This window comes from Pseudophryne corroboree, chromosome 5, assembly GCF_028390025.1.
Source record: "Pseudophryne corroboree isolate aPseCor3 chromosome 5, aPseCor3.hap2, whole genome shotgun sequence".
Taxonomy (NCBI): domain Eukaryota; kingdom Metazoa; phylum Chordata; class Amphibia; order Anura; family Myobatrachidae; genus Pseudophryne; species Pseudophryne corroboree.
In genome coordinates, this window is record NC_086448.1 from 457115040 (window position 1) to 457142327 (window position 27288).

At 47.4% G+C, this 27288-nt stretch overlaps 1 protein-coding gene across 1 annotated transcript in view; it reads right to left on the reverse strand.

The window, feature by feature from the left end:
- The window catches only part of NSUN2 (NOP2/Sun RNA methyltransferase 2), a 393529-nt gene that overhangs the window by 295623 nt on the left and 70618 nt on the right, over positions 1–27288 (reverse strand). Inside the window, exons 4-5 of the mRNA XM_063922936.1 lie at positions 15773–15878; positions 2145–2216 (exon numbers count right to left, since the gene is read on the reverse strand). Of these exons, the coding sequence (XP_063779006.1) occupies positions 2145–2216; positions 15773–15878 (178 nt within the window). The remainder of the gene's footprint in view (positions 1–2144; positions 2217–15772; positions 15879–27288) is intronic.

Genomic DNA, 27288 nt, shown 5'->3' on the forward strand with positions numbered 1-27288 from the left:
AAGGGTACGCTGCCAATAACCGTTTGGAAATTATCAATTTCTTATCGGGGGAAGTCCAGGCTTCCTCACACACCTCATTTAATTCCTCACATGCAGGAAAAACTACTGGGAGTTTTTTCTCACCGAACATAATACCCTTTTTTGTGGTACCTGGGGTACTATCAGAAATGTGTAATACATTTTTCATTGCCTCAATCATGTAACGGGTGGACCTATTGGAGGGTACGCTAGTCTCATCGTCGTCGACACTGGAGTCAGTATCAGTGTCGACATCTGTGTCTGCCATCTGAGGTAGCGGGCGTTTTAAAGCCCCTGATGACATTTGAGACGCTGGAACAGTCACAAGCTGAGTAGCCGGCTGTCCTATGTCGTCAAACCTTTTATGTAAGGAGCTGACACTGTCACGTAATTCCTTCCATAAGTCCATCCACACAGGTGTCGACCCCTCAGGGGGTGACAACACACTTACAGGCATTTGCTCTGCCTCCACATCATTTTCCTCATCATACATGTCGACACAGCAGTACCGACACACAGCACACACACAGGGAATGCTCTGACAGAGGACAGGACCCCACAAAGCCCTTTGGGGAGACAGAGGGAGAGTATGCCAGCACACACCAGAGCGCTATATACCACAGGGATATCACCTATAAAGAGTGTTTTCCCCTTATAGCTGCATATATATATATATTATACTGCGCCTAAATTTGTGCCCCCCCTCTCTTTTTTACCCTTTCTGTAGTGCAGGACTGCAGGGGAGAGCCAGGGAGCGATCCTTCCAGCGGAGCTGTGAGGGAAAATGGCGCCAGTGTGCTGAGGGAGATGGCTCTGCCCCTTTTTCGGCGGGCTTTCTCCCGCTATTTTAAAATTTCTGGCAGGGGTTAATATACACCTATATAGCCTCTGGGGCTATATATGGTGTCAGTTTGCCAGCCAAGGTGTTATTTATTGCTGCTCAGGGCGCCCCCCCCCAGCGCCCTGCACCCACCAGTGACCGCAGTGTGTGGTGTGCATGAGGAGCAATGGCGCACAGCTGCAGTGCTGTGCGCTACCTTGGAGAAGACAGAAGTCTTCAGCCGCCGATTTTCCGGACCTTCTTGCTTCTGGCTCTGTAAGGGGGACGGCGGCGCGGCTCCGGGAACGGACGACGAGGTCGGGTCCTGTGTGCGATCCCTCTGGAGCTAATGGTGTCCAGTAGCCTTAGAAACACAAGCTACCACCACTTAGGTAGGTTCGCTTCTTCTCCCCTTAGTCCCTCGGTGCAGTGAGCCTGTTGCCAGCAGGTCTCACTGGTAAAATAAAAAACCTAAATTATACTTTCTTTCTAGGAGCTCAGGAGAGCCCCTAGTGTGCATCCAGCTCAGCCGGGCACAGAAATCTAACTGAGGCTTGGAGGAGGGTCGTAGGGGGAGGAGCCAGTGCACACCAGATAGTCCTAAATCTTTCTTTAGATGTGCCCAGTCTCCTGCGGAGCCGTCTATTCCCCATGGTCCTTACGGAGTTCCCAGCATCCACTAGGACGTCAGAGAAATACATTTTTTGTCGTCAATTTAAAATGCTATATATATTAGGCGCAAATTTAACACAGACTATTCCTCCACAAACATTATCCCAACAGTGAAAGTGTCAAATAAATAAAAAAATATTGAATTACTACTGGATGGTGCAAGATACAAGGAGACATTGCAAAACCACCCGTTTCAGTGGGCTAGAAACCTAAATTTAGGAAATTTTGGGCTAGAAACCTAAAGTTAGGGAAAAAGTTCACCTTTCAGCAGGGAAAGGATCTCAAGCACAAAACATATTAACACTGGCGAGGTTGAGCAAAAGAGAATGTTCCAAAATAACATGCCAAAGTACAGAACTCAAACCAATTAAGAATCTGTGGCAGTACATGAAAAAAAAAACTGTTACAGCAGCAAAAGGCCCATGTACTAGACTGCAGAGATTGAATATTTATGCAAGCAGCAGGTTTTATTTATTGTGCAAACAAAGAATGAAGGAGTTTCAAAATCACTTAATAAAATCAAATAGTATATTGTCTGAAACAACGTATACTGTATATTAGTCAAAACTGTTGTCTTTTAGGGGTGTTGAATAGTTTTCAAGTCAGTGTGTGATATAGTTGAACGGTATCTCACCTTGTGATGTGGCTGGACATTTAGAAGAACAGGTGGGATCATACTGACTGCCTCTTGACGACTGATATTGCCCTGGAAAACATCAGTGAGTAACAGAATAAGCACCATTATCTTAATGCAAACTATCATTTTTGAACAATCTTAATTAGGTTAAGAAAACTATATTTGAACTACAAATGCTCAATGAACTGGAGAGACCTTGTTTAGCAGTGAAAATGTATTGCATAGGTTAACGTGATAATTGACACATTGCTTTTTAAGTAAAATAAATCAGCTACAGCACAAAAAGAGTTCAAATAGGCAAAGATTGTAGCAAATGATATTAAGCTATTTTTTTCTTTAAAGAGAAAAATGGTCAAACCATTGCTTTGAGAAACGGGATACTGTCATTAGGTCGACACAACTTAGGTAGATAGTCATTAGGTCAACCACTGAAGGTCGACATGAGCATTAGGTCGACGTGCACTAGGTCGACAGGTCAAAAGGTCAACATGAGTTTTTCCCATTTTTTTCAATTCTTGGACTTTTTCATACTTGACGATCCACGTGGACTATAATAGGGTACAGTAACCTTGCCCGAAGCACTCGCCATGCGAGGGGACACCGTGCATTAATTGGGGTTCCCCGTCACATTACGGGGAAAACAACACCAAAAAGTCCAAAAACTCATGTCGAACTTTTCACCTGTCGACCTAATGCCCATGTCAACCAAGTGCACGTCGACCTAATGCCCATGTCAACCAAGTGCACGTCGACCTAATGCCCATGTCAACCTAGTGCACGTCGACCTAATGCCCATGTAAACCTAGTGCATGTCGACCTAATGCCCATGTCAACCTAGTGCACGTCGACCTAATGTCCATGTAAACCTAGTGCATGTCGATCTAATGCCCATATCAAACTAGTGCAGGTCGACCTAATGCTCATGTCAGCCTAGTGTATGTCGACCTAATGCCCATGTCAACCTAATGCATGTCGACCTAATGCCCATGTCAACCTTCAGTGGTCGACCTAATGACTGTCGACCTAAGTTGTGTCGACCCAACGATCCATACCCTGAGAAACAAACAAAACAAAAAAAACACGCATTAAAATATAAATTATTTAATCAGGGTTGGCTGGTTTATACCAAATGGGTTTTCATGGGGGAGGGGGGGAGGGTTACATTTATTTTGTTATTCTGTCACTACTGGCATGGCAAAGTGACTTTATATAATATATATATATATATTTTTTTATTTTTTATTTTTTTTCTTTGTAACAGGAGACTTGCTAGAATGTTCTCCGCTACAAAAATCCACCAACGACCGACTCCAGGCTTGCGCTCAAACAATACCTTTTATCCAGGTAGCTCAAAAACAAAGATATACATAAAACAAAGATCAGTCTTTAGTATAAACTACCAGGGAGGTAAGGCCCTGCCTCACTCCCTCTTACTTAATAAGGAACCCTTCAGGTCCAGGCATCCTAACACTAGTGGCCCAGCCCTCGGGATCCCACTGTCCCTAGCAGGCCCATCACCTGGATACTAACTGCCTTCAGGAGAGCTGACTCATGGGAGAAACTCTGCTTTAACCCAGCACCCAGTCCATCCACACTTCCCATCCACCCCCAGGACCCTGTGTGTAGCTTACAGGTGGAAAAGAACCTCTCCTGCCACATAACCTTTCCCTCAGCTTTTCGTGGCTCAGAAAAGCGGCATGTGACATTGGCAAGGTTTCACCTTCGCCAATTATTTTGGGCTGACAAATCTTTGGGGCATAACTTGGGCCCATACACCTGGGTCCCAAGTTCCTCTCCCAAGTACACGTCAGAGGCCCTTTTAACTGGCCTTGGAATCTATTTCCATTAAAGGCTGGTGGCACGACTCCACTGTGCCACCTTCCCTTTCCCTGCACTTTGGCATAGTGGCCGAAGTGGTCGTTTTAATGGACAACTTCCTGTTGCCCACTAAACTTCCCCTTCTCTTCACCTTTCCACCTTTAGGGATGTTTACCTTATTCGCTTATCAGGCTCGGATTTACTGGCTACTGAGGAAGTCGCTTTACTCTTTTCTGGGTGTTTGTGACACCTGACATTAACCAACTCTGGACTGGGGAAGGTATTTAAGTTCACTCTGGGCCTAGTAGTCACCCCGGCCCTCACTGGTCTTGGCCTATATGGGACAATTCCACCTTTTATGGCCAAGCTCTTGGCACCGGTAACACCTAGTCTCTGCCCTGACTTTAATTATTCTGAGGTCATGGTTCAACTTTGCCCCCACCCTTTCCTTCATAGTGAGGCACTGGTCCAGAGTCTCAGAAAGTCCTTTAATTTGTTGAACTTTTAGTGCTTCCTTCAGTCTTTCCAGCTTTGGTAACATTTCCTTCATTAACGTGACTGCTTCGTCCTCTGATCTCCCATCTTTGACCTTAGTCACCGACTCTTGCTGTTCTATGACCGGCACATAACCCATTTTGATTCTCTTGTCCAGGTGTCTTATTCGACTCCGTAGTTCAGGAATCTCCTTCACTACTTCTTTTAGTTGGCTGTTACTTAGGGCCAGCTTTCGGAACTCTCCCCTCAAAGTTTCCATCTCTCGTGTCTCATATAGAGAACTCTCCCTGGGTAGAGCAACCTCAGAAATGGGACTCTGCACAGATTCCTCTGAGGTAGATACCTGGGGTTCATCATTCTGCCACATATCCAGCAGATTAGAGGATTCTTGTTCTGGAGGTGGATGATCACTTGAAATCAAGTAAACCTCTCCCAGCTCCATTACCACTTCCTCCTCACTCCCCATCCACCGAGGATCAGCCGGGAATCCCACATCCTCATCTCGTGTCTCCATAAACACATCTTCTGTGAGCCCCTGTGGCTGCCATGCTCCATCTTGAACAGGTTTCACTGAACTCAGGGCTTTGTTCCACTCTTCACCCAAGCTACTACGACATTCTTTTTCCAGAGAATGAGGTGGTCCCTGCTTCGGAGGAACTTCTCACTGCCGTCCTAGGGGTTAATAACAAAACACTGCCATCTGATGTGGCTCTCTTGCTGCTTGCAAAATTCCCGTGGATTTACGGTGCGCTGCGCAATAATGGCTGCAGCCTCCACCATGCTCTGGAACGGCAATACCAACTGAATGGACATTAGTGCCTGTAAAAGCTCTACCTCTGAGGAAAAGCCCTCATTTCCACTTTCCAGGCAGATGGCCTTACTAGTGGCATAGCAGGGAGACTTCCGGGCCTTAGGCACTGGCAGCTCTGGCTCAACTTTCCTGTTCCTTCTGGATGTAACAGGGAATCCAGTATAGCTGGCTTCCAATATAGTATGGTACAATTCTTCCGCAGCCTGCACCACCGTTGGCATCATTTCCCCCGAAGATGGCATCTCCACTACGGCTGATGTCTCTGACCCAACATTTGGCATAACGTCTTCAGCAACTGGTGTAGCTACGCCTGTCTCTGAACTGAAACTAGGCATAACCAATGGTTTTAGCTGAGAAACCTCCTCCTGAAGCTCCGCCCAGTCTTGCGACAGAGCCTTATTGGGCAGCACCAAACTCCCATATCGTGTCTGGTCACAGGAGATTTCCTCTAATAGTCGTTGGCTATGTACTACAAAGTTTTCAGATCTGGGTTTAGCCTTTGCCAAGGTTTTCCGCAACTCTGACACCTGGCCTGAGAGCTTGGCAATCTCTTCTCTACTCCTTCCCAATTTGGTCAGAGAGTCAGACAAAAGAGATTGCTTCTCCTCCAGTTTTTGCGTTAAGGTGTTCACCTGCTCTTGAAGGAAATCACATTTTTCCTTAAGCTCTTCTAGATCCTATTCCTTTAATTGGACATTGCTTTCAAGGTCACTTACCATGGAGCACCAAAAAAAAAAAAGGTTCCATGCTAAAACCTTCCAAGATCAGGATTGCTCCCTAATAAGCACTCCACTTCACTCTCCAACTGTGGGGCTTTAATAGGGTCACATAAGTTCCTGACCTGAGGTTTTCGAGCTGTCACCCCTTTTGTTTTTTTTAGCATGAATTCTCTTTTTGTTACCCATTTGAAGAGACACTTCAGAATATGCTGTATATCTGAAAATCTTTATTCACCCTGTTATAAAAGGTTTCAACTTTGCTTGATTGGTCTTAATGAGCTAATTAACAGGGACACCAGACTCCCATTACCAGATGTTGCAGGCACGGGTAAAAATAAGCTTGGACAAGAAATTCAATCAGAAATTATCAATCAGCTGCTTGCAACCCCTTAGAGCAAATCAGCACAGCTACTTTCAATGAATGGTGCAAAGCATAAGAGACAGAACAGGCCATGCACCCTGTTTAACCTCTTTGCTGCAAATGCAAACTTTTGCATCAAAATTAAACACATTCAATTTAAACATAACATATAATTTTTACCCCGTAGGGTTGGTTTTAACCACTACTCACAACACCCTTGGTCTGGTACTGATGTCCACAAGTTCAGTTTGGTCTGCAGCTCGCTGGTATGTATGCCACTACCTTGCAGCTGTTGGGTCCTCTGCCATGTGTGACACGACTAGCAGAAGGGACCCACGTTGGGTGCCATTTGTAACAGGAGACTTGCTAGAATGTGCTCTGCTACAAAAATCCACCAACGACCGACTCCAAGCTTGTGCAAAAACAACAAATACCGTATATACTCGAGTATAAGCCGACTTTTTCAGCACTTTTTTTTGTGCTGAAAAAGCCACCTCGGCTTATACTCGAGTCAGTGACAGGCAGAGGCAGAGCAGTGTGAAGGAGGGACACTGAGTGCACAGCGCGCGGCTCTCCTGTGTCCCTCCTGCATCTCCGGTGGTTCTATTAAAGGAAGTACCCGTTCGTGACCTCTGATCACGAACCGGCACTTCCTTTAATAGACCCGCAGCGGCCGCCGAAGATGTAGGAGGGACACAGGAGAGGCGCGTGCTGTGTGCTTCGTGTCCCTCCAGAAGACAGCGCGGGATCGAAGGAGGGGTAAGTAACAGCACTGTGGGGCATATCTGGCAGCATGAGGGCACAACTGGCAGCATTGAGGGACATATGTGGCAGCATTGAGGGACATATGTGGCAGCATTGAGGGCACAACTGGCAGCAGTGAGGGGCATATGTGGCAGCGTGAGGGGCATATGTGGCAGCATGAGGGGCATATGTGGCAGCATGAGGGGCATATGTGGCAGCATGAGGGGCATATGTGGCAGCATGAGGGGCATATGTGGCAGCATGAGGGACATATGTGGCAGCATGAGGGACATATGTGGCAGCATGAGGGACATATGTGGCAGCATGAGGGCATATCTGGCACTGTGGGGCATATTTGGCAGCATGAGGGCATATCTGGCACTGTGGGGCATATTTGGCAGCATGAGGGCATATCTGGCACTGTGGGGCATATTTGGCAGCATGAGGGCATATCTGGCACTGTGGGGGCATATCTGGCACTGAGGGCTGTGTATGGCTAGAGCTGCATTTCCCACCCTAGGCTTATACTCAAGTCAATAAGTTTTCCCAGGTTTTTGTGGTAGAATTAGGTGCCTCGGCTTATATTCGGGTCGACTTATACTCGAGTATATACGGTACCTTTTATTCAGGTAGCTCAAAAACAAAGATATACATAAAACAAAGATCACTGTCTTTAGTATAAACTACCAGGGAGGTTGGGCCCTGCCTCACTCCCTCTTACTTAATAATGAACCCTTCAGGTCCCGGCATCCTAACACTAGTGGCCCAGACTTCCGGATCCCACTGTCCTTAGCAGGCCTATCACCTGGACACCAACTGCCTTCAGGAAAGCTGACTCATGGGAGAGACTCTGCTTTAAACCCAGCACCCAGGTGCTGGCTGATGAAGCAGCTTCTTGGGCTAAGAAGCCTATAAGATCTGGTCTGGGCCAAATGGATAGGAACCCGGTCCATCCACACTACCCATCCACCCCCCCAGGACCCTGTGTGTAGCTTACAGGTGGCAAAAGTAGCTCCCCTGCAACATATAAACAAAATAAATATATATATATATATATATATATATACATACATACATACATACACACATTCTTGTGGTCATCATTTGAGTGAGCTGAACACACACATAACAAAGATAGCGAGGGTAAACCAGATCAGAGAGGTATTAAATCTGCCTAGCATCTGCTATAGGGGAGTACACACGGAGAGATCTGTGCTTGAAATCTAATATGACTAGATTGCTTAGAAGTTGAGCACGGATCTCTCATGTGTATGCCCCACAGCGTTAGCGATGCGCGGGGCTGCACGCAGGCTCAATCTAGCAGGTCGCTCACTTCAGCGCTATATGAAGTGAGCACCCACCCCCCTTGCACAGCACACATTGCACTGAGTGTGCGGAGTAGTCTAATAACATCGCTCAGCACACATCTCTGGGTGTGTACACCCCTTAAGACTCCACAAGCTCCCCCACTAACAATCCTATAGGAGAGGATAGATATTTTTTTTTCAGGATAGGCAGTTAAAAATACCATATCAAAGCCTAATAACTGGACTGTTTATGATAACGAGATTTATGGTGAGAACTTAGTTATTAAATCTTTCTGCGAGGTACACTGGGCTCCACAGGGAATGCCACTGGGGGGTGTAGAGTAAGATCTTGATCCGAGGCACCAACAGGCTTAAAGCTTTGACTGTTCCCAGAATGCATAGCGCCGCCTCCTCTATAACCCTGCCTCAGTGCACAGGCGCTCAGTTTTTGTTAACCAGTCCAATGCAGTAGCAGGTAAAAGAGATGACAACCGTTAGTAGCCACATACACCACATTCTCACGAAAAGAGAAAAGTGTCAGTGGCTAATGCCATGCCATACCATCCCAAAGAAGCTAAGTGCGTTAGGGTGGGCGCCTTGTGAAGCCCAGTGTACCTCGCAAAAAGATTTACCAACGGTTAAGTTAAGTTCTTACCATAAATCTCGTTTTCTGCTGCGGGGTACACTGGGCTCCACAGGGAATGACATTAGGGATGTCCTAAAGCAGTTCCTTATGGGAGCACTGTAGCGGGTACAAGAACCCAGCGCCCTAAAGAAGCATTCTGGGAGGCGGAAGTATCAAAGGCATAGAACCTTATAAACGTGTTCACCGAGGACCAGGCAGCCGCCTTGCACAATTGTTCAAGGGTCGCACCACGGCAGGCCGCCCAAAAAGGTCCAACAGACCGAGTAGAATGGGCCTTGATGGTAGCAGGAGCTGGAAGGCTAGCCTGTACATAAGCATGTGCAATCATCATTCTAATCAATCTGGCCAGGGTCTGATTGTGAGCAGGCCAGCTACGTTTGTGAAAACCAAACAGAACAAAGAGAGAATCAGACTTCCGAAGGGATGCAGTTCGCTTAACCTAGATACGGAGAGCCCGTACCACATCCAAAGACCGCTCATTGGAAGACAATTCAGGAGGAGAGGCAAAAGCCGGAACCACGATCTCCTGATTAAGGTGGAAAGAAGACACCACCTTAGGTAAGTAGCCAGGAAGTGTCCTAAAAACTGCCCGGTCACGGTGAAAAATCAGATATAGGGACCTACAAGACAAGGCACCCAGATCAGACACCCGTCTGGCAGAGGTAATAGCCAGCAGAAACAATACCTTAAGAGAAAGCCACTTAAGGTCTGCAGATTCAAGAGGCTCAAATGGAGACTCTTGAAACGCCTACAAAACCACGACAAGTCCCTAGGAGCCACTGGCGGGACATAAGGAGGTTGAATCCGCAACACACCTGCATGAACATCAGGTAAAGTGAACGTATGAACATCAGGTAAAGTCACAATTTTTCTCTGGAACCAAACCGACAAGGCAGAAATATGAACCTTGATGGAGGCCAGACGAAGGCCCAAGTCAAGGCCCTGTTGTAGAAAGGCCAAAAGCTTCGCCGTACTAAACTTGTAAGCGTCATAATTGTTAGTGGCACACCAAGCAAAGTAAGAATTCCAGACCCTATGATAAATCCGAGCAGAAGCCGGTTTCCGGGCCTTCAACATAGTTTGAATGACCGCCTCAGAAAATCCTTTGGCCCTCAAGACGGAAGCTTCAAGAGCCACGTCGTCAAAGCCAGCCGGGCCAGATCCTGGTAGACACAAGGGCCCTGAACTAGTGAGGTCTGGTCGCTGTGAAAGCAGAAGAGGACGTTCTAACGATAGACCCTGAACGTCTGAGAACCAGTGCAGTCTGGGCCACGCTGGAGCGATCAGAAGTAGGATTCCTCCTTCTTGCTTGAACTTCCTGATTACTCTGGGCAGGAGACGCACGTATGGCAGCCAAAAGTTCCATGGAATTGCCAGTGCGTCCACGAACGCTGCTCGAGGATTCCTTGTCCTTGCTCCAAAGACCAGAACCTTGTGATTGTGTCGAGACCCCATCAGGTCCACATCTGGGAGCCCCACTTGTCCACTAGGAGTTGAAATACTTATGGATGGAGGCTCCACTCTCCGGCGTAATCGTCCCGATGACTGAGGACGTCCGCTTCCCAGTTTAGGACCCCCAGAATAAACACTGCCGATATGGCTGGCAGATGGCGTTCTGCCCACTGAAGAATTCTTCAAACTTCTCTCATTGCCACGCGGCTGCAAGTGCCGCCTTGATGATTTATGTACGCCACCATGGTGCTGCTGTCCGATTGTACTTGAACAGGTCTGTTCTGTATTAAATGCTGGGCCAAGTTCAGAGCACTGAACACCGCCCGCAGTTCCAGAATGTTTATCGGGAGGAGAGACTCCTCCATGGTCCACGGACCCTGAAGGGAGTGTTGCTCCAACACTGTGCCCCAACCTCTCAGACTGGCATCCGTTGTCAGAAGGACCTAGTTGGAGATCCAGAAGGGACGACCCCTGCTCAATCGTTGGTCCTGAAGCCACCAGCTCAGTGACAGACGGGCCTCCGGAGACAAGGAGATCATGTGAGAACTGATCCGGTGAGGCAGGCCGTCCCACTTGGCAAGAATCAATTTCTGTAGCGGGCAGGAATGGAATTGAGCGTACTGCATGTTGAAAGCAGACACCATGAGACCTAGAACTTGCATCACCGAATGTATCGACACTTGTCGAGATAGGAAGCATAGCATCCTGTCCTGAAGTTTCAAGACTTTCTCCTGAGACCAGAACAACCGCTGATTGTGAGTGTCTAACAACGCCCCCAGGTGCACCATGCTCTGAGCAGGGACCAGGGAAGATTTCTTCCTGTTGATGAGCCACCCGTGGGCTTGCAGAAACTGGAGCGTCAGATCCAGATGGTGTGGGAGAATTTCTGGGGAATTTGCCAGGATCAACGAGTCGTCCAGATAAGGCAGGATCCTGACCCCTTGACAGCGGAGACCAGCCGTCATTACAGCCATGACCTTGCTGAAAACTCGCGGAGCCGTGGTCAAACCAAAAGGTAACGCCTGAAACTGGTAATGGAGGTTGCCAACCGCAAACCTCAGGTACTGCTGATGCGACATTGCAATGGGAATATGCAGGTAAGCATCCTGTATGTCCAGGGAGACCATATAATCCCCAGGTTCCAAGGCCAGAACAATAGAGCGAAGATTTTCCATAAGAAACTTTCAGACCTTCACAAATTTGTTCAAGGACTTGATGTTGAGTATGGGCCGAGAGGACCCATTCGGTTTCGGGACTAGAAACAGCGGTGAATAGTACCCTTGCCTCTCTGAGCCAGAGGTTCCTGTACTACCACTCCTGTGTCCAGGAGGGACTGTACCACCAAATTAATAGTTTTGGCCTTCAACTGATCCGAAGGGACGTCTGTCAGTCAAAATCGATGAGGGGGACGATTCTTGAAGGATACGGCGTAACCTTCGAAAGCAATGGTGGGCCGATGCGCAGCACCTGCTATGGTGTAAATAGCCTTTAAACAACCCTCCACACGCTTATCCATTGGTTCTTTCAGAGACGTGACGGTAGTAACAGGCAGAGCTGAAGACACCACCAGCCGCGCCACTTGCGAAACCACTGGCAGGAGTGTCTCCCAATTTTTACTTAGCTCCGCTGTGAGGGGGTAGCGAGCCAGCATCTTCTTGTGAGATGTGAATTTCTTTCCTGGATTTTCCCAACTAAAATGGTCAGAGTGAGGTAAAACTTGCTTAACCACTTTCTGACGTTTAAATCTGTCCGGTTTCTTAGGGGCAGTATCAGGCTCTGGGTCATCAGTAATTTGAAGAATCATCCTGATAGCCTCCAAAAAGTCAGGAACATCCATCTGTGAAACAGATTCCCCATCAGAATGATCAGCGTCTGTGGGCTCAGTATATATGTCATCCTCATCAGACGAGGTGTCTGGGACGTTGGTAGATTGTGAGGAAGTAAAAGCCCGCTTAGAGGAACCCTTTGTCTTAGGTGGGCGAGGGTGAGAATTCTCTTTAGTCAGTGACTGGTTCAATTGCTGTAACGGAGTGGACAGTTGATCTGCCCATGGGGTATTAACCGCAGGGACCATAAGCGGTTGCACCGGCACAGGAGGTCCCATAGGGGCCGTAAGTCTAGTTACCAGAGTATTCACGAACGTGGAGAAAGTAGCCCAATGTGGGTCATTATGCACCCCCGTTGCTACGGTCCCACTGGGGGGTAGGGAACTCCCAGAACCTGAACCCTCTGCTGCAATGTTTTCTAATGTGTCTGCCGCGTCACCACCACGCAATGTGGGATCAACCCCAGCTCAGTCGCCTCTTATAGCGGACATATCTGAAAGCTCAATTCAAGGCAACCCAGTACAATATCAGTAGCACAACACCTGACAAGAACCCCCTGTGTAGTACAAACAGAGTTCCAGAGGTATATGGTGACTAAGAATCACAGAGAAAAATACACAATAAGTATATCTTGTGAAACACCTATATTAAGCAATAATCCTGAAACACTTAGCCCCCTCAGGTTACAGAATATAGGGATAGCAATCTGAGTGAGATACACGAAATGGAGGTCACACAGCAGCTATATGCACACACACAGTCACATTGTACAATGCAGAAATTATGACAAGCAATAAAACTGCACTGGACTAGCAATACAGAGTAATACTAAGTATAGCTATACACTCAACAGATAAAACAATGCACAGTAAAGACTGGATGTATATCACAGGGTACTTGTACTAAATAACTTTGACTAAATGCACTTTTTTTTTTAACTAACACTGTTAACAGACATGTAGAATACTTAAGTGTCCTGTAAAATGCACAGCGCTAACATGCAGGCGGCTTTACAGAGGAGGATTTGCCCAAACAGTCCCAGGATCAGCTTAGCTAGCCTTAATGGCGCCCAAATGCTGACAGGGAGTGAGAGATATGCAGCTCCAGGGCGGGAACATTTACTCTAAATGGCGCCCAATAGGCTGGGGGAGGGGCAACAGGTCAGAGCCTTATCCCCTTGCTGGACTTCACCACCGGGTACTGTGGGCCTTTGTAAACGGATTTTTATGAGAATCCGACCTGTGACCTTGCCCTGGTGGTCTAGTGGGGTCCCTGTACTGCCACAGTGTCCGCACCAGCGCGAGCGGCTGGCCTCCTACCGGCCGCGCCGGATCGCGGTTTACAGCGGGTCCCGCCTGGGGCACCCACTTACCTCCTCCCTGAATGTGGCCACACGATCCTGGAGAGCTGCGGTGGTGTGTGTGCCTAACTGAAGAAAACCGGAGCCTCCGCTGTAAGTACCCGGCAACCTGGGCGCGGAAGGTAATGGAGCTGCAGCAGGAGATGTCTGACTGACATCTAACACTCACAGTGTCTCTGCTGCAGCCTTGAAGTGTTCATTTTTCACTTAAAGGTCTTCTGAGGGCTGCTGGAGCAGCCCACCTGTTGTATGCCTGCACTGCATGGCACCAACTACAAAACTGAGCTCCAGTGCACGGAGGCAGGGTTATAGAGGAGGCAGTGCTATGCATTCTGGGAACAGTCAAAGCTTTTTTGCCTCGGATCAAGATCCTACTCTACACCCCCCAATGACATTCCCTGTAGAGCCTAGTGTACCCCGCAGCAGAAAGAAAGCATTAAAACAAAACACATTAATGCAAAAAGCTGTTTTTTCACCCCAACCCTTACTTAATTAATTAACTAATTAAATACACATTTTGGAGCATTGAAAACCAGTCTTATAGCAAGTCTGTATAATGTAACCCCTTTACTGCTGGAGTTGTATTTTTTTTACATTCCAGCATCAATACCAGATTTCTTTTTCTTAAAGCGGTACCATGCAAATTATAAATTGGGGTTTTGGGGTTTTTTTTTCAAAATGCTTTGCATTCTCAGAAAACTACCATTAGTCTTTTTATTTATTCTTTTATAAAAAAATATACTTATATGCATCTTAAATACCCTTAATTTAATGAGGGCACTTAATTGCAGGGGGAGAAAAAAAAAATCACTTTCTATCATTTTCACATTTTTAAAATAATGCATTTAACAGCCATTTGACCCAATTTTAGTACACCAAATAGTTTTATTATGGCCACTAACAGACTTCTATAACGAGCTCCTATATTAGTTTAGCTGGTTTCGGGGTACAGGCAGATTTCCTCCTTTTTTCCTATACTTATTTTGCCGGCTGGAATTATCATGTAAACCCTGTGTTTGAGACTAAAGAACAGGATAGGTGCGAAAAAATGGGAGTACGCATACCTAATAAGCTGCAACTTTCGTGCGACAGGTGCAAAAAGTTGACCTGCGATAAACCCCCCCTAATACTAGAATGGGCCAACATCATTTAAAAAAGGAGGCGCAGTCTATTTAAAAAAGGGTGCCCCCATCTTTGGTGGTCATTCCGAGTTGACCGCTGGCTGCTTTTGTTCGCAGCGCAGCGATCAGGCAAAAAAACGGCAGTTCTGCGCATGCGGCGCAATGTGCACGCGCATCGTACTATTACAACGAACAATGTAGTTTCACACAAGGTCTAGAGAAACTTTTCAGTCTCACTGCTGGCCGCAGAGTGATTGACAGGAAGTGGGTGTTTCTGAGTGTCAACTGACCTTTTTCAGGGAGTGAAAAAATGCAGGCGTGCCAGATAAAAACGCAGGCGTGGCTGGTAAAACATAGGCGTGGCTGGCCGAACGCAGGGCGTGTTTGTGACGTCAAAACAGAAACTAAATAGTCTGCAGTGATCGCAAGCTAGGAGTAGGTCTGGAGCTACTCTGAAGTTGCACAAAATTATTTTGTAGCCGCTCTGCGATCCTTTCGTTCGCACTTCTGCTAAGCTAACATACACTCCCAGTAGGCGGTGGCTTAGCGTTTGCACGGCTGCTAAAAGCAGCTAGCGAGCGAACAACTCGGAATGAGGGCCTTTGTACCATATACAGTGGGAGAGATTAGTTTTTGTACACATGCGGATGATCGTGGGACAGTAACATAAGGATTCAATTAAAAATAGAAACAGAACACTAGACCATTCCTTTATTATTGTCCTACAGCAACATACAGAGCTGTGCTGAGTGCAAGAGAGGTAATCAGAGGCCAAAATAACAGTGAACCCAATAAACCCTAAATAAGGCTACTTGTTGAGAAGACACGACAAATTTTTCCATAAACCATGTTCACATAAAGTGCTGTAATTAGATTTGTGCAAAATCACTGCTGTACAATTCATTAAAACAGAAACACAGTAGTGTAAAACAAGTTCATGTATCTGATGAAATGCAACTACTTACCGACTCAGTCTCATGAACAAGAAATTGATGAAACTTTTCAAGCTCTGGGGACTTGCGGATGATCTTTCTGCTTAGGTTTGTGTGCCAGGCAAGTTCATCAGGGTACCTGAGGAGAGATAAAGTAAACATTTACAAGTGCGTTGTCAACAGCAGCTGGTATAGGGATGGTCAAAAATCCCTTAATACATAGCAAATACAAGAAAACAAGTGGGTATCAGAATCAGCTTTATTGGCCAGGTGTACTCACGTACACTAGGAATTCTTTGTGGTACAATGCATCGCCAAGCAGCAACATGGAGGAAAAACGTAGCATACATTACACATATGAGTTCATACTGCACATATGCAACTGTACAGTAGACATATTATACATTTAAGACTAAAAACTAAGGCTGCTTGGCAGAGCAGCACCGAGGCAGCCATCCGCGGCGCCAACTAGAACTCACACAATGCACATAATACAGAAGATTTAAGTATTACATCAAAAGATAAACCACACAAAGACACAGTAAGAATAATGCATGATTGGTGCAGGCATTTTGGGTAATAACCTGCAGGGGTTGTGTATTCCACCCTCACAAGGCACCAGGTGCGGCAGCCATCTTAGGTGCACTGTGTAGGATTACCCAGGGTGGAATAGTCCACCCCTAGAAGAGAACACAAAATGGGGAGATTGCAGAGTCCTTAAGTTCAGAGTAGGGTTCCAATAAAAACATCAGGTCCACGCATTTTTCATCCCATCCACAAGCGCACCAGATAAGGCAGCCATGTTGGGCGCACTACACGGTTACACAGTGGGAGATGAGCCATACAGGGGCCAAATGCATTTATGGGAGAACTGACACGTGTGTAGGAGTATGCTATACCCTGCATGGAAAGATCCAAATGAAGCACACCCCGCCCACGGAGGAACCATCCGAGGCAGCCATGTGGGGCGCACTGTATAGGTTACTGCTGGCAGGGTGTGCAACCAATGAAGGTACACATTACGGGAATTGCACACAGTGGGGTGGAAGTACCGTGTAAGAAGAAAGAGAAGAGAAAGACACATTTGCAGGAAAACTGTACTAACATTATTTTGTGAAAAAGATAAAATGTCCTGGTCTCATGAGAGCAGTGCGGGTGGGTGTGAGAATGTGGGGTGCACACTAATGTCCAATGGAACTGACCCAGCAAAGTCTGGTCCTGATGCGCACGTCCCTCAGTTCCCTGCTCAGCTTGAGGGGTAGTGCCGGGGGCAGTCATGATGTTCTTGGACAGAGAAGTAGTAGGCATTGGTCCTGGTGTTCTCATGGCAGAGGTGAGGAGAGGCCACATAATGTTCCAGATTTCTTTCTTGATGCTGTTCAATGTTTGTTCAACTGTTTTTTTAACTGTTCATTCTCAAAACGCTTAGAGAAAGGAACGCTTTGAGTATTGGAACGCACAGCTGACATGCACAGCTGTGCATGGTTGAAGTTACAGATATACTATGGGAAATTGACCCAACTACAGCTGAGGCAAATGTCCCACTAATCAAAGGTGTTACATTACACAGTGTTTGACTAAACAAACACCAGCCCAGTCAGCCTTAAATATGTGAAACTGACCAAGCTTTGAAACACAGGTATTTTAAATTACAAACAAAAGCATAAATCACAAAACTGTCTAACAAATGATTTGAACATACATTTGGAATAGAGATGATTTGCATAGGTGCAGATAGCAATAGACAGATTACATGGTGAGATTTGAACATACCTGAGGACGAGTAGCGCTGGCTGAATTACATAAATAATGAATAATAATTATTTTAAATAATAAAATCTGATTTTATTATTTAAAATAACTAAGAGAATAAAATTCCTTCTCTAAAAATAGGATTTTGGTACTTACCAGGTAAATCCTTTTCTTTGAATCCATAGGGGGCACTGGAGTACTCTTGGGATATGGACGGCTTCCACCGGAAGAAGGCACGGAATAAATTAATTTTGAGACTACTCCTCCCCTCCATATCCTCGAGCACCTCAGTGTTTTTTTACTGAGCCGAACAGGATCGATAGAGAGATTGACAAAAGGAGAATTACATATAACATCACGGACAACAATAAAGTTGACACATAACGTAACTGACAACTAAACAGTTGACACCATAACCGATTAACATTTGTTAAATTTAAACCAGTCGTGAAAGTGTGTTACCATAAGAACCACTGAACTTACTCTAAAACAGGTAAACTGCTCTGGGTGGGCGTCCAGTGCCCCCTATGGATTCAAAGAAAAGGATTTACCTGGTAAGTACCAAAATCCTATTTTCTTTTTCATCCACTAGGGGTCACTGGAGTACTCTTGGGATGTACCAAAGTTTCCCCCGTGGGCGGGAGAGCTGTTTGGCACCTGTAACACCAGGCGGCCAAAGCTAGATGCTGGTGCCGCAAACGTATCAAACTTGTAAAAGCGCACAAACGTGTGCACTGAAGACCAAGTAGCCGCACGGCAAAGCTGTGTCGTAGAAGCCCCACGACTCGCTGCCCATGACGTTCCCACAGAACGTGTGGAATGAGCTGTTACTGATGTAGGTGGCTGTAACCTAGCATGAAGGTAAGCCTGACGTATGGTCAGTCTAATCCATCTGGATAAGGTCTGCTTAGAGGCTGGCCAACCCCTCTTGGCCGCATCATAGAGAACAAACAACGTATCCGTCTTACGAACTGTAGACGTTCGGGATACATAAACGCGTAAAGCGCGAACCACATCCAACGTTCCAGAATTTTCTGTTAATACCGGAACTACTATTGGTTGATTGATGTGAAAAGACGACACTACCTTTGGTAGGAAAGCGGGATTCGTCCGAAGTTCCGCTCTGTCATCATGAAAAACTAAATACGGTGACTTGCACGACAAGGCACCTAAATCTGAAACATGCCTTGCCGAAGCTAAGGCTAAAAGAAAAATCGTTTTCCAAGTGAGAAATTTAATATCCACTTGTTGTAAGGGTTCAAAGTAAAAGGACTGTAAGAAATCTAAAACCAGATTCAAGTCCCATGGCGCTGTAGGTGGAATGAATGGAGGCTGTACTCTCAGTACACCCTGCAGAAACGTATGTACCGACGGCAACAAAGCCAATTTCCTTTGAAAGTAAATTGACAATGCAGATACCTGCACCTTTAGTGTGGATAGACGTAGTCCTCCATCTAACCCCATCTGTAGAAATAACAAAAGACGGGATAATTTGAAAGATGATGTCGGAAACTTCCGAGCTTCACACCAACCTATATAAGTACGCCAGATTCTGTAATAATGAGCTGCCGTAACCGGCTTCCTAGCTCGTACCATGGTTGGTATAACAGACTCAGGAATGCCCTCTCTTCTTAAGATGGCCTTTTCAACAGCCACCCCGTCAAACGCAGCCGCACTAAATCGGGGTAAAGGAACGGACCCTGTTGTAACAGGTCCGGACGTAGTGGGAGTGGCCAAGGATCGTCTGCGAGTAGTCCGAGGAGATCCGAGAACCAAGTTCTCCGAGGCCAATGAGGCGCTATTAGTATGACTGTGACGGACCCTCTCTTGATCCGTTTTAGTAACAGCGAGAGCAGCGGAAACGGTGGAAACAGGTACACGAGGCTGTACGGCCACGCGGCTGTGAGAGCATCCACCGCCACTGCCTTTGGATCTCTCGTTCTGGACACATATCGTGACACTTGATTGTGGCGGGATGCCATCAGATCCACCTGAGGGTAACCCCACCTCTGGACCAACATCTGAAACACTTCTGGATTTAATGCCCACTCTCCTGGATGAAAATCCCGACGACTGAGAAAATCTGCCTCCCAGTTGTCCACTCCCGGAATGAACACTGCCGACAATATCACCTGGTGATATTCGGCCCACCTGAGGATCCGAGCTACTTCCCGCATTGCCATGCGGCTTCTCGTTCCTCCTTGTTTGTTTATGTATGCGACCGCCGTCGCATTGTCTGACTGCACCTGAACAGTCTGAAAACGAAACATGTGCACTGCTTGTCTTAGCGCATTGTAAATCGCCCGGAGTTCCAGGACATTTATAGATAGCAATCTTTCGTGATCTGCCCAGAGGCCCTGGAGCCGATAACTCTGAACTACAGCTCCCCAACCTCTGAGACTCGCGTCTGTTGTAAGAATTATCCAATTCCAGACGCCGAACCGTCTCCCTGCAGATAGATTGTGTATCTTTAGCCACCAGAGAAGAGACACCCTGACCTGTGGCGACAATCTCACCCTGTGGTGAATCTGCAGATGTGAGCCCGACCACTGTGCTAGCACCTCCAGTTGAAAAGGACGTGAGTGAAATCTTCCGAACTGAAGCGCTTCGAAAGCCGCCACCATTGTGCCTAAAAGGCGAATGCACAAATGTACTGAGACTGTGCGTGGCTTGAGCACTAATTGTACCAGATGACGAATGACCTGAACTTTCTGTTGTGGTAGGTAAATTTTTTGATTTACTGTATCGAAAATCATCCCTAGGAATTGAAGTCGTTGAGACGGAATTAGATGTGATTTCTTGAAACTGACTATCCAACCGTGCTGAACTAGTACATTGTACGTTAGCAACGCATGCTGGAGAAGCATCTGTTGAGACGGAGCCTTGATGAGTAGATCGTCCAAATACGGAACAATTATTACTCCTAGGGATCTGAGATGAGCTATCACGGACATCACCTTGGTGAATACCCGAGGCGCTGATGAGAGGCCAAACGGCAGAGCCTGAAACTGGTAGTGGTCTCGTCTTATTGCAAACCTTAAGAAACTCTGATGAGGTGGCCAAATCGGAATGTGTAAGTACGCATCTTTGAGATCCAGCGCAATCATGAATTCCTGTGGCTCTAAACCTGCAATTACTGACCTGAGAGATTCCATCTTGAATCTGTAGTAAGTGACGTATTGATTGAGACCCTTTAGGTTCAATATTGGCCTGACTGAGCCATCTGGCTTTGGTACCACAAACAGACTGGAATAATAACCCTGCCCCTGTTCTTGCACAGGGACCGGAATCACAACTGCAGCATTCAGCAGAGACTGAATGGCAACCTGCAGAACTGCCTTCTTGTCGTCCGACACAGGCAGTCCTGTCTTGAAAAACCTCCTTGACGGAAGACAATCGAACTCTATTTTGTAACCCTCTAACACTAAATTGCGGATCCACCCATCTGTGGACGTCTGAAGCCACGCCCCCTGAAAGCTCTGAAGGCGTGCTCCCACAATTGGAGATCCGAGATGGGCTGGGAGCCCGTCATGCCACTGGCTTGTTAGTGGTCTTAGCGTCTTGACGACGTGCATTGGATTGTTGGGCACCACGTCCCCGACCTCTTCTACCAAGCGTGACCGCTCCTGTGCCCCGCCCACGAAAGGGCTGAGTTCTAAAGGATTTGAACGCCGGACCAGAATATTTCCGTTTAGGTACAGTTGTAGGCGATGGAAGAAACACAGACTTTCCTCCCGTAGCCTCAGAAATCCATCTGTCCAATTCAGGACCGAAAAGCTTCTCGCCACCGTAAGGTAATGCCTCTATACCTTTTTTAACCTCCGCCTCCGCTTGCCAAGAACGTAGCCAAAGTGCTCGTCGTGCTGTGACTAGCGATGAAGAAAGGCGAGAAGTAAGCTGGCAGACGTCAGTAGAAGCTGTACATAGATATTCAGCAGCTTCCCAGATTTGATCCGCGAGAAGTATAAGATGATCATCCTGTAGAGCCGACTTGAGCTCTTTTATCCATACCATTAATGCTTTAGTAACCCAAATGCCAACCAACCCAGGTCTCAGCAGCACTCCTGCTGCTGTATACATGGACTTTAGCATAGATTCTATTTTACGATCTGCAGGGTCTTTAAGCGTAGTAGCAGTTGGTACTGGTATGGTTAACTTCCTTGTAAGTTTAGATACGGACGAATCCACCAAAGGTGGGTTCTCCCATGTAGCTGTCATGGACTCTGGAAACGGGTAACTCGATTTAAATCTACGAGGTATAGAAAACCGTTTATCCGGATTCTTCTGTGTTTCCAGTAACATTTTATTAAGAGATTCCGAAACAGGAAAACACATCGGAGATCTCTGTCGTTTAGTAAAGACTACTTCATCATTCGTCAGAGGCTCCTCAGTTTCCGTAAACTCCAGCGACTGACGCACTGCTCTGATGAGATTATCAATGCCTGGGCTGTCAAAATCGTCACTGTCTGACTGTTGGTCTATTTCGCCCTCCTCATACTCATGTTCAGTGAGGTCTAGCATCGCAGAAACTGGCAAATAATTAGGAAAAGGAAACTTATCCTTTCCACCCAAGGTGGACTTTTGACCAGATTGAGACTCCTCTGGTAACTCAAGCGGTCTCCTCTTAAACTCAGATCTTGCCGCCTCCCGCTCTTCACGAGAGGCGGCCAATTCTGATTGCAAACCAGCTAAGACATTTGCAAGCATAGCCCATGGAGGGTCCGGAGACGAACCTGGCTTTAATTCTGGAGTGGAAATCGTATTTGTATTAATAACACATACTGTACATGTGGTAGATCCATCAGGCAACACACTTTTACAGACATGACAAGAAAATTGTTTTAGATTTTGCTGGTGTCTTACTCATTATGAAGACAGACAATACAAACTACACACAGACAGTTTGCACAACTCAGTAATAACACTAAGGTTCTTTGTATATATCAGGCAAGTGCAGTGCACGCCAGCAATAAGAAAACCGATTCCCAAATTCCCCTAACACCCCTCTTAAGTAGAGATGTAATATAGGAACCCTGGAACAGACAGGAGAAACATGAAGTATGTTAAATACCAAGTTTTCCGTATAATACACAGTCAAAGCTTAATACTGCTAATACTGCTAATGTGTCTCCCCCCACCCCCACGAACTCCGTGTACAGCACCGGGTCGGAGGCACCGTGGAACACACAGCATAGGGCCGTGGAGCGGCCTATACCTGTGTAGCCAAGGCAGCGGGGAACTCATCGGCTGCTGCGGCGCTGGGAGCGGCGGTCAGCGGGAGCAGAGAGCGTACTGCATAGAGCCGTGGAGCGGCCTATGCACACGCGCTCCGAGTCGCGGGAGAACACACAGCATAGAGCCGTGGAGCGGCCTATACCTGTGTAGCCAGGCAGCGGGGAACTCATCGGCGGCTGAGGTGCTGGGAGCGGCGGTCAGCGGGAGCAGAGAGCGCACTGTATAGAGCCGTGAAGCGGCCTATGCACACGTGCTCCGGGCAATGTATCTAGAATGCGGCGCTGGATAATGTGCTCAGGCTGTCCCCCAATACATTCCCTCAATAGTGGGGCGGCAGCGTAAGCTGACCGCCCCTACCCAACATACCTGGACAGTAACGAGGTCTATGACGGGGCTTCTTATTCAAGCTCCGTCCAGCTTCTAGCAGGCAGCCTGCACGTGGTGTGAGGGAGCTCTTTACAGAGAGGTCCGACACTCACAGCTGCTCTCAGCAGCTTCCACTATCCCTGACCCACGCCTCTCAGAAGGGGGGAAAGGATGTGGCAATTATTGAAAGAAAAAACAAAACTTGGAAAAAAATTCCAATACTTGTGGACAAACTCCACCAGCCTTCTAACTGTGTCGAGCACAGAAAAAACACTGAGGTGCTCGAGGATATGGAGGGGAGGAGTAGTCTCAAAATTAATTTATTCAGTGCCTTCTTCCGGTGGAAGCCGTCCATATCCCAAGAGTACTCCAGTGACCCCTAGTGGATGAAAAAGAAATATGCAGATGCAAAAATCATAAACAGTACATGGATTATTGCTACCAACAGAGATGTATATGTATATTGCAATACAAGAGAAGTTCCACTTCTGTACTCCTGTATAGTTCAGGAAACTTGGCTAGGACACTTTCCCGTGTAAACAGTCACTAGGTATGCAATGGGTTTACCAGATATGTTGAAGCATAGATCCCATGATGTAGCATCAGCCTTAGGTGGAGTCCAATTATGGCTGGAAGGATGATTTGGAATTAAAGTGCTGTAGTGCGAAGTCCCAAAATGGAGCAGGAGTCCAAAAGTGTACCAAGATGTAGCAGGAGTTAAAATCAGGAGTAAAATGGAACTTGAGCGGGGCGTGGCCTAGCGGGGCGTGGAGTAGCAGCTCGGCGTGAGTGCTCTCCACTCCCTTTCATCCGTTTGAAACATCCAGAAGGGTCCCCCCGAGCCCAACTTACCCTATCTGGTGGGGGAAGAGGCCGGGCAGCTGTGGAGTGCCGCCGGACGAGGGATAACCGCTGGGGATCTGAGCGCCGCGTTTCTTCTCCCCTGGCCTACTAAGATGGCGCCGTTACTTCCGGTCCCGGCTCTCCAGCGCGCCCTTGCAGTGTGCGCCGCGCGGGACCCGCTCTCACGAGGGACTGCTACCTTGGCCTGCCGGAGCCTGCTCTCCACTCTCCTACACTGTCCCAGCGCTGCTGTGAGCTGTGACACCCACAACCCCCCCTCTCCTCCACTGTGCTGCCTGTGTGCAACGGAGCCTGGGGCTGTCTGGGTGAACTACATGATATAGGGGTCCTGCTCCTTCTCTCTGGATCCCTGCTGTACGCTCTGCTGGATCTGTTCTGGACTGCTATATGGTTCTATGAGGTGCTGTGACTGAGTCCTCCTGCTATAAGTGTGTGCACACGTTAATATTATCCTGTGCCCTACAGTCTTTGTGCTGCTGCTGGATCTTCACTGAGCTACCGATCCTGATTTATTCTAATATATCTAAACATGGTGAGAAATCATCAGAAATCTGCAGCAGCCCGGCTTGCCCAGTACTCGCATACTCCTGGAAGGCGTGCAGCGACGCCGGCTGGGGGAGGGGATACCCCTCCACCGGTGTCCCCCAGTCATTCATCCTGCTCTGGTGATGCTTCTGATGATGTGCTGCAAAAAGTGTTGGAAGCCCTGGCGGCTAGTTAATCCCGTCTCTCTGACAAGATAGGCCAGGTACAGGCTGACCTGACCATAATCCATCATGATATCCAAAAAGTGAGAGAACGGGTCGGGAAAGTCGAGACCCGAACATCTACACTGGAGGACAAGATCTCACCGCTTAGCTCCCGTGTTACTGCCATTGATGGTCAGCTGTCTGATATAAAATAAGAATTTACTTACCGATAATTCTATTTCTCGGAGTCCGTAGTGGATGCTGGGGTTCCTGAAAGGACCATGGGGAATAGCGGCTCCGCAGGAGACAGGGCACAAAAGTAAAGCTTTCCGATCAGGTGGTGTGCACTGGCTCCTCCCCCTATGACCCTCCTCCAAGCCAGTTAGGTACTGTGCCCGGACGAGCGTACACAATAAGGGAGGAATTTTGAATCCCGGGTAAGACTCGTACCAGCCACACCAATCACACCGTACAACTTGTGATCTAAACCCAGTTAACAGTATGATAACAGCGGAGCCTCTGAAAAGATGGCTCACAACAATAATAACCCGATTTTTGTAACTATGTACAAGTATTGCAGATAATCCGCACTTGGGATGGGCGCCCAGCATCCACTACGGACTCCGAGAAATAGAATTATCGGTAAGTAAATTCATATTTTCTCTATCGTCCTAGTGGATGCTGGGGTTCCTGAAAGGACCATGGGGATTATACCAAAGCTCCCAAACGGGCGGGAGAGTGCGGATGACTCTGCAGCACCGAATGAGAGAACTCCAGGTCCTCCTTAGCCAGGGTATCAAATTTGTAGAATTTAGCAAACGTGTTTGCCCCTGACCAAGTAGCTGCTCGGCAAAGTTGTAAAGCCGAGACCCCTCGGGCAGCCGCCCAAGATGAGCCCACCTTCCTTGTGGAATGGGCATTTACATATTTTGGCTGTGGCAGGCCTGCCACAGAATGTGCAAGCTGAATTGTATTACACATCCAACTAGCAATAGTCTGCTTAGAAGCAAGAGCACCCAGTTTGTTGGGTGCATACAGGATAACAGCAAGTCAGTTTTCCTGACTCCAGCCGTCCTGGAACATATTTTCAGGGCCCTGACAACATCTAGCAACTTGGAGTCCTCCAAGTCCCTAGTAGGTGCAAGGCACCACAATAAGCTGGTTCAGGTGAAACACTGACACCACCTTAGGGAGAGAACTGGGGACGAGTCCGCAGCTCTGCCCTGTCCGAATGGACAAACAGATATGGGCTTTTTTGAGAAAAAACCACCAATTTGACACTCGCCTGGTCCAGGCCAGGGCCAAGAGCATGGTCACTGTTCATGTGAGATGCTTCAAATCCACAGATTTGACTGGTTTTAAACCAATGTGATTTGAGGAATCCCAGAACTACGTTGAGATCCCACAGTGCCACTGGAGGCACAAAAGGGGGTTGTATATGCAATACTCCCTTGACAAACTTCTGGACTTCAGGAACTGAAGCCAATTCTTTCTGGAAGAAAATCGACAGGGCCGAATTTTGAACCTTAATGGACCCCAATTTGAGGCCCATAGACACTCCTGTTTGCAGGAAATGCAGGAAACGACCGAGTTGAAATTTCTTTGTGGGGCCTTCCTGGCCTCACACCACGCAACATATTTTCGCCACATGTGGTGATAATGTTGTGCGGTCACCTCCTTTCTGGCTTTGACCAGGGTAGGAATGACCTCTTCCGGAATGCCTTTTTCCCTTAGGATCCGGCTTTCCACCGCCATGCCGACAAACGCAGCTGCGGTAAGTCTTGGAACAGACATGGTACTTGCTGAAGCAAGTCCCTTCTTAGCGGCAGAGGCCATAAGACCTCTGTAAGCATCACTTGAAGTTCCGGGTACCAAGTCCTTCTTGGCCAATCCGGAGCCATGAGTATAGTTCTTACTCCTCTACGTCTTATAATTCTCAGCACCTTAGGTATGAGAAGCAGAGGAGGGAACACATACACCGACTGGTACACCCACGGTGTTACCAGAACGTCCACAGCTATTGCCTGAGGGTCTCTTGACCTGGCGCAATACCTGTCCCGTTTTTTGTTCAGACGGGACGCCATCATGTCCACCTTTGGTATTTCCCAACGGTTTACAATCATGTGGAAAAAACTTCCCGATGAAGTTTCCACTCTCCCGGGTGGAGGTCGTGCCTGCTGAGGAAGTCTGCTTCCCAGTTTCCATTCCCGGGATGAAACACTGCTGACAGTGCTATCACATGATTTTCCGCCCAGCGAAAGGTCCTTGCAGTTTTTGCCATTGCCCTCCTGCTTCTTGTGTCGCCCTGTCTGTTTACGTGGGCGACTGCCGTGATGTTTTTCCCACTGGATCAATACCGGCTGACCCTGAAGCAGAGGTCTTGCTAAGCTTAGAGCATTATAAATTTACCCTTAGCTCCAGTATATTTATGTGGAGAAAAGTCTCCAGACTTGATCACACTCCCTGGAAATTTTTTCCTTGTGTGACTGCTCCCCAGCCTCTCGGGCTGGGCTCCGTGGTCACCAGCATCCAATCCTGAATGCCGAATCTGCGGCCCTCTAGAAGATGAGCACTCTATAACCACCACAGGAGAGACACCCTTGTCCTTGGATATAGGGTTATCCGCTGATGCATCTGAAGATG